The 8,572-nt window shown below is 32.0% G+C and overlaps 1 protein-coding gene across 3 annotated transcripts; it reads right to left on the bottom strand.

Moving 5' to 3' along the window:
- Positions 1-492: 492 nt before the first annotated feature.
- LOC139781871 (uncharacterized) lies at positions 493-4,700 on the bottom strand. 3 transcript variants are annotated; one of them, XM_071720757.1, is made up of 7 exons: positions 4,493-4,700; positions 3,652-3,916; positions 2,438-2,570; positions 1,744-1,808; positions 1,424-1,573; positions 1,256-1,343; positions 493-1,023 (listed from the first exon to the last, which is right to left on the bottom strand). In XM_071720757.1, the coding sequence occupies exons 2-6, from the start codon at positions 3,790-3,792 to the stop codon at positions 1,305-1,307; spliced, it is 528 nt and encodes a 175-aa protein (XP_071576858.1). In that variant the 5' UTR covers positions 3,793-3,916; positions 4,493-4,700; the 3' UTR covers positions 493-1,023; positions 1,256-1,304. The 3 variants fall into 3 exon arrangements, with proteins under 3 accessions (XP_071576858.1, XP_071576856.1, XP_071576859.1); XM_071720755.1 differs by lacking the exon at positions 4,493-4,700 and having other exon boundaries at positions 3,652-4,188; XM_071720758.1 differs by lacking the exon at positions 4,493-4,700 and having other exon boundaries at positions 1,256-1,342; positions 1,519-1,573; positions 3,652-4,187.
- Positions 4,701-8,572: the final 3,872 nt, after the last annotated feature.

The following is an 8,572-nucleotide window of genomic DNA, read 5'->3' as shown; positions in this document are numbered from 1 at the left end:
TAATTTTTAATAAAAAATTTTTAATACATTTGCAGAAGTATCCAGTTAAACCCCAAAAAACTTTGCACTTGCTTCACGTTTTCTGGCTGAGGAAATTTCATGAAGGCTTTGATTTTACTCTCACTATAAACATCACAAATCGCACGCACTATGCACGCGCTATTTAACTCTAATATAATATTTTACTGTTACTATTATCAACCCAAACAGCACACAATATTTATAAAATATGTACAAAGTATTTATAATAATTATTTAAAACTTTATAAATATTTATCAAAATATTTCATAAATATTTTTGGAATCTTAGATTGAACAGATGATAAATATTTATTATAAATATTATAAAAATGTTTATTGTAAATATTATGGTACATATTATTAAATATTTATTAAATTATTATGATAAAGATTTTGTAAAATATTGTTACTTTCTTTACGAAATGTTTATAGGAAAGGTTTTTGGAAAGGTAACAAGAATATGTCTTTCTTTTTCTCTATCGTATCGTTTATTTCAAAAGTTTCTGAGACGATAGCCAAATATGTCAAGAGCAGATTTTGAAGCTGCTACAAATTTTAATAACAGAATTTGCTAACGGAATATAATGGCAGATTGACTGCAGAAACTAAGCAGAATCTACCGTTTAGTAATCATTTAAATGATATATTTCATTTACATAGTAACGAAATGATGATAACAATTCTGTACGGTTTTTCTGCCGACAATCTACTGGCTAGGCCGAGATTAATCGATTTAGTTGAAAATTGATAAAGTACTAGAACTCGTTGGAGAGAGTTCTCTAGTTTGTACAATAATATAAAATTTACCCTCGAGCTACCCAGATATATGTGGATTCTGCCGTTATCGTTCTCCCAATGCGGAGCTCCGCCTACAAGATCATGCAGATCGTCGTTGTTTAAATCACCGCTAGCCAAGCTCGCCCCGAAGAATTCGTCGATGCCAGTACCACGAAGATTGATGATCAAGGGTACAAAATCTCCGTTCAAATCGACTACAGCGACCTGTAATATTTAATGTCACAGTCACACGTCGTGATCTCCTCTTTTCGGAAGAAACGAAACGTTTTGCCTGAATAATGTTCATCTCTATCAATATATATAGATTAACAACTCTTACTTTTTATTTTTTCTCGGTTCTAAGAATTAGTAGAAGATAAATAGTAAGTTAAACGGAGATTAAAATTAATGTGCATTAATAGAAATGGGCGTAAGTGGCATGAATAGAATGCTTTACCTGCCCTACATAATTCCACCCCGGATCCCCACAGGCGTAAAAGGGTTGACTAATGGTTGAAATAATATCCTGATGTTACCGCATAGCCTGTTATAATAGTTGAATTAAAATCCGCTTTTGCATATGATCGTGTGATGGAAGTTTTATTTGTTACATATAATTCATATCAAATTGCGACAGATTGTCGTGTATTGGTATCTCTGTGGTTTTCCTATTGATCTCATAAAATGAGTACTTCCAGAAATGTGCTATATTGACGCTACCTATGATATTGTCACTTGGTCTTCCTACGATACGGCTTATTGCTCTGTACATTTTCTGTAATTTCAAATTACTCACAATCAGTCATAAAGGCCATAGTCAAACGGCAAAACATTTGACAAAATTAAAATTAATATTGTATTATAGAAAGAGTAAGAATTGAACACGGAAATATTTATAAATTAATATAAATTATTAATTTAAATTATAATATTTCATTAACATACCTGCTTTGCTGCAAAGGCAACCGAGAAACCGTGCATTGGATTAAACCACGTATCTTTGCTGAAATCTATTGTATGTAATATTAATATCTGTGTGTATTAATTATTATGTATATGCGCGCGCGCGAATTGTGCAGTATTTAATGTTAATACTTCTGAACAGAAAATATATTCTTTAATCCATTTTTAACAAAAATATATTATTGATATACATTGCCGGCCAAAAGTTTGAGATTATTGATTAAAAATGTACTACATACAAATCTACAATAAGAAATGAAATCAAACTCATGCATTATTATAATTTAACTTATTTTTATTATTTTATTCATTGTTTTATAATAAAATAAAAAATAATATAAAATGTTTGAAAATTTTACAAAAAATATTTTTACAAGATGAAAAGAATATTAGACACTATAGAGAATATTAGACATTTTTTCCTCGAGTAGCTCCACACTTATATTTAATCATTCTTTTTACTAATCTACATAATCAACAAGTTTATTTATTTTCTTTCTGACAAAAGACACTTTTCCCATCTTGTAAAATAATCCATAGTTTTGAAGAAAAAGGCTTTATGACCGGAGTCAAAGATTGTTAAAAGAAATAATAGTATTAAGCATATAGATACAGACATTATATATTGATCGATTAGAAATTTATTGCCTCAAAATAGTGAATAAAAAATGATTACCAAAATAATTAATTTCAGATATTTCCGACTCCAATGTTGTCCAAGACGTTCGACCGCTATTGCAAGTGTCTTGCAAGGTGTCTGTGTATTTCCTACTATTGATAATGCTCAGAATCGTTCGCGGGGCACATATCTGAAATAAAGTAATGATGATAAATTAAAAGTTGCTCAAGATATATTAATTTCGGAGTAAAAACCATATTTTTTTCTTTAAAAAAAACAACAAAATATCATTTTTTTTCGAAAAGTTTCCAATCCGATAAAATTGTTTTTATATAAAACATAAATATATATATAATAGTAAGGCTCACAAGATTACAAATCAATCGAAGAAAAATGGAGCGTTGAGCCGTAACAAGGTGTTGGTGTTCGTATATTCTATACTTAAGTAAAGAAGTAACGAATTATAATGTACATACTGTACATATACATATATATTACAACTTAATAGACTGCGCGTCGCAAATTTGTCGGACTTGAAACACAGCTATCTTGGAACATTAATACCCTTCCCTCCCCGGAATTAAATCGACACGATTTAATTATTTAAAAAACTGTAAAGAATTTATTGCGAAAAATATTACCTCAGCCAGGATTTTTCGCAATAAATTTTTTACAGTTTTTTAAATAATTAAATCGTGTCGATTTAATTCCGGGGAGGGAAGGGTATTAATGTTTCAAGATAGCTGTGTTTCAAGTCCGACAAATTTGCGACGCGCAGTCTATTAAGTTGTAATATATATGTATATGTACAGTATGTACATTATAATTCGTTACTTCTTTACTTAAGTATAGAATATACGAACACCAACACCTTGTTACGGCTCAATGCTCCATTTTTCTTCGATTGATAAATATATATAATTCTATATGTCCATATATGTTTTTTCTCTTGTATAATCTCTGTTTGTACATAATACATAAAAAAATAATAAGAATAATTGAAAAATGATTAAAAAAATATCTATCTTGTTTAAAATATTTCTACAATCAATCTGTCAGCTACTGTCAGCACATTCTATTATATTTCAGCCGATAAAATTCGTAGCAGATGCTTCGCAAAATTTATACTTTCATTAGATTTAGCTATCCGGGCTTCTGATATTTTACTTAATTACTAACAATAAGATGTTAAATTCTTTCTTAAGAAAGCATGTTATAAAGTGTTTAAATCACAACAACCCTGATTAATTCCTCATATTTTTCTTGTGTACCGTAAGGAAACCGCTGTTCTTTTCTACCGACATTGCACCACCGAACCAGGAATGTTCCTTCTTTACATATGCGCGCATATTGAGTTGGCGTATGTAATATAATACTTCGTCTTTCGCGGAAATGGTCGGTCTGACCTCCATACATTGACCCGGTAAACTGCATAGATAAACTACACCAGATTCGTCTAAAAGTTTAAAACCTGATGTATCACGCCATGATATACCATGGCGTGTATAATTTCCACGAAGTGCTCATATGAGTAACCTATTAAAAAAGAATACACATTTCAAATTGGTTTTACAAACGACAAATAACAGACATAGATAAATATAGCGATAGTAGTAAAATAACAATGGAAAATTCGAAAAGTGTCACAACAAAATAATGTAAAAAAAAGCTAAAGAATACAGTAAATGTAAAAATACTAAAAGAAGAAAAAACGAAAGAAGAAAATAAAAGATATTGACGATTAGCTCAGCAAATTAAAAATCAAATATAAAAACACAGCAGCCCAGGTAGGACATAAAATTCATAGTAACATCTTGTTGAATATAAAGTCATGATGATGTCATCATCATGTCATTATAAGTTTTATGTTCTACCCTTATGAGCTAAGCTAAATTGTAATGCTTAAACTTCTTGTAATATTAATTTAAATCCATTTACGGAGAACAATATCCAATGTTAAACATTGGTAGTTTTTAATGATTTATCGACATTTTATTTTGTTTATTTTGACACTGATGATGATCTAGAGAGGGATAGAATGAAAAGGGACAACCGGGGACAACGAGACAATAAAGGGTGCGTTCCACTCAAAGCCAATTAACGTACACGTACCTGTATCACCTGCTGTGTTTCTATGAAATTGATTCCCTGCGTAAAGGCTATGGAAAGCCACATAGCTTTAACGACACTGGCCGATAAAATTCTTACGGACTACAACGACGCGAGACTTATAACTTATAACAATATATACGCGACTTACTACACGACTTATAATTACGCAGGACTTTGAACTGTCCACCGCATACGATCGACGATCACAGACAAGACTTGGCAGACGAACAATGATCGAATTAAGGTCGTAGAAAATAATAGAAGAATATATGCGGCCGGGTGTGCGCTTATAATAGTTTACACTCTATGAAACAGGTGGCAATCGCAGCAAAAATTTGATAAATATTTACAAAATATTACTACAAATATTTATTTTTAATTACCATAAATATTACAATATATAAAATATTTATTCTATATTTTAATAATATATTGAATAAAGTTTTTATGAGATTTTTTCTTCATGTATATGAAATATGTATAAAATATTTATATAATATTTTAAAAAAAATATATAGTAAAAAATATTTATGAATATTTATCATAAATATTGTGTGCTGTCTGAAGGGTTATAAATATTGCTGGGTTCGATCTAAATATTTATATCAGTCTTCTAGTCTTGGTGTTATCAATTTTGTTAATATAGCTATTTGTTTTTACGCAATCAGAATTCCTTGGTTCGCTCGACCGGTTCACGCTACCAACGTCGCAGCATTTACCGCAAAATTAAATACCTATAACTCTAACGCGCCAATGGTATCTCTCTCAACATTCGATTTATTCTTTCACTTCACTGTTTGGACACCCGTAGTGATAAGTTTATGTTCAGCATTTTCTTTTTGACAATATTCACGAAATTTGTTTGATATAAAAGCGATTTCTCTGTCCGAGATAATTCTTTTCGGATTTTCAAAAATAGCAGCCAATTTATTTAATTTATATAAAACCTCTATTGATCTAGTTGATCGTATTCCTAATAAACCACACATATTTTGAAAATGCATCTACGACTACAAAAATATAACGATATCTTTTTTTAGTTGAAGGTTGTGATCCGAGATGATTAATATGACAAATTTCGATAAGATTGCAGAGGAAAATCGGGTAGCCCTCTGTTTTTATTATTTTATTTTATAAAACCAAAGAAGGAGTATACATAGGCCAACCTAGGAACGCAGCCCATTGGTTGACCGGGTACCTCTATTTCTTCGTGACAGTGCTGCTATCATCGGTTAAATCGAGTTATTAATTGTATTAATGCCCACGCGCACACGATATTTTTTTTGGGAGAAGTGCAAAGTTTTCGAACCATAAAATCGATATCGGGGCAATAATAAAACGAGACGTCGTAGAATCTTTCTGCACAGAGCATCTGTATAGAAAAACTCGGTAAGTGCAGCACTGCATTCCGTACGTATTAGAGAGTATATCGCACTAATTTTGATCATTACTTTGTACGGCGAAATGTACAGCCGCCGTGTTTATTATTTTCCACGTGTTAAGGCAAAAGCGAGTAGAGGAGACCGGGACTAGAAGTCACATAGGCCATTGTGTGCAGTCAAGTTACGGTTTTACATCTTTGAATTCGGAATATAATTAATAATTTAATTTTAATATTTAACATGGTTTGATGTAAAAATTACGTAAAAATAATCTAAAAAGTTGTAATTACATTATAAGAAATTGTAGTTTTCACACAATTTTTGCGTGAAAAATTGTAAAATTATTTCTACCAGATTATTTATTCTTATAATAATCGGACAAAAATATTTTAAAAAATATCATTAACTTTATGATTTTTACATATAATATTTTATTTTATTTATTATTATTTTTCTTTAGATATAAAAATGGCACGAAATTATAAGAAGACTGAAAACCAGAGCTGGTCTGAGGAAAGCATGGCTGCAGCAATCAAAGATTTTATGAAGGGAATGAGCCAGCAAAGGGCTGCTGAAACCCATAAGGTTCCTGTTAGTACCCTAAAAGATAGGATAAATATAGCTAAAAAGGAAGATCCGTCTTTTTTAGAAGCTGTCCAGAGAAGATTAGGCAGGCGTAAAATTTTCTCAGAGGCTCAAGAAAAGGAATTTGTAAAACACATACTGCTTTTAAAAGAAAGGTTATTTGGCCTCACTTCAATAGATATACGCAAACTCGCATTTGAATTTGCTGAAAAAAACAACATTCCACATATGTTCAACAAGGAAAAGGAAAGAGCAGGGAAAACATGGTTTTACAGTTTCCGCAGCAGGCATAAGCAATTATCGCAAAAGAATTTTGAAGAAACTTCTCCTGCAAGCGCAAAGGGCTTAAACCGCACAGCAGTTCAATCATTTATTAATTCATTAGAGTCTGTTTATAGTAAATACAAATTCTTACCTAATGACATTTATAATGTCGATGAAACGGGCATTATAATAGAGCCAAAACCGTCAAAAGTACTAGCTCTGCGTGAAGAAAAGCAAGTTCGCTCTTTATCTTCCAGTAAAAAAGTTCTCGTTACTGCTGAGATATGTATGAATGCTGCTGGTGATTATATGCCCACAATGTTTATTTTCCCCATAAAAGTAGTAAGCCCTGTGTCGGATGACTCTTGTCCCGACTCATTTGTTGTCTATCACGAGAGTGGATCGATTCAGCAAGACAGTTTTATTACTTGGTTCAAGAAATTCATTGAGTTTTCTTGTCCCCAACCTGAAAAGCCGGTGCTTTTGCTTCTAAATGGACACGCTTCTCATACCAAAAGTGTGGAGTTTATCAAACTTGCACAAGAAAACAACGTCATCATCTTGTCCTTCCCTCCGCATTGCCGACATTGGTTGCAGCCACTTGACGTATCATTCATACCTCCTTTGATAAAATATTATGAACAAGAGGTGCAAAAATGGCAAAATCATTACCGACAAGATGTATCAATATATAAAGCGGAGACACTATACAAAAAGGCTTTTTCTAGAGCAGCTCAAAGGCAAACTGCTATAGAAGGTTTTAAAAAATCGGGAATATACCCATTGAATAAAGACGTGTTTGCTGATCATCCTCATGCTCCATCAAAAACTACTGAAAAGCCTATGCAGCAGAAAATCCAAGATAATGAGGCCCACTCTGTGATATCTGGAAATGACAAAACCCACCCGTCAACATCTGCATGTTCCTCGATTTTCCTTACCCAAATAGAAAAAAATATTCAGAAGAGAAACGAGAAAAGAGAAAAAACTGCCATCCTGACTTCGTCTCCCTACAAAAAGCAGGAAATGGAGACTGCCACTCGGAAAAGGAAGTTAGAAATAGAAGCCCATGAAGTTGAAAAATTAAATAAGAAAAAAAGGCAGAAAGGCAGCTCATCCTCAGATTAGGAAGAAGACGAAGCCTGCATCTCTTGCAATTATTTGTCAACAACAATCGAGCGCTGGATACAGTGTATTAAATGCAAGGGTTGGCCTATGAGTCCGGCAACAATGTTAGAGCAATAGAATATCTTTGTTTGTGATTTTTGTTTATAAAATACATTTTTGTATCGTACACTAAGAAAAAAAAATTTCTGCATTTTAGTAAATATTAGTTTGCAAACAACCTTGACTCCATTTACTAAAATGAAGAAAAGTTTCCTTTTTATTAGCATATGTGTATTCACTAAGAAAAATGCGGAAAAATTTTTTCTCATTGTCAGTGTAATTTGACTAAGATAAAACAAAACTTCGTAATTGTACTTTGTAATTGTAACTTCGGTGTTTCACATGTTTCAACCGATTTTACTCTACCGGTGGAGCAAAACCGGGTATTTTAATGTCTTAAAAAAATCCTGTTATCCTTGTTAATTAAATTTTTTTTCACATAACTAGCCTTGTTTTCTCACGGTTCAAGGTCCACTAAAAACTACTAACGGCTCAGCAGAATCTTTTTGCCCTCTGATTTCTTGTAAAATAGAAAGACAAATCCAAAAAAGCCGGTTTTGCTCCTGCTCCTACTTTTATATAGGTATAAAATTTAAATAACCATCTAACCTGCATGTCTTTTTATTTGCTAAAAGTTCACGACAACTTCGAATATTCTTTCGATCGTATTACGCATATTAGG

Source organism: Temnothorax nylanderi, unplaced genomic scaffold (genome assembly GCF_030848795.1).
Source record: "Temnothorax nylanderi isolate EJ_2023f unplaced genomic scaffold, tnyl_v1.0 TNYL_tig0370_pilon, whole genome shotgun sequence".
Lineage (NCBI taxonomy): Eukaryota > Metazoa > Arthropoda > Insecta > Hymenoptera > Formicidae > Temnothorax > Temnothorax nylanderi.
This window is presented reverse-complemented; position numbering and strand designations above follow the sequence as displayed.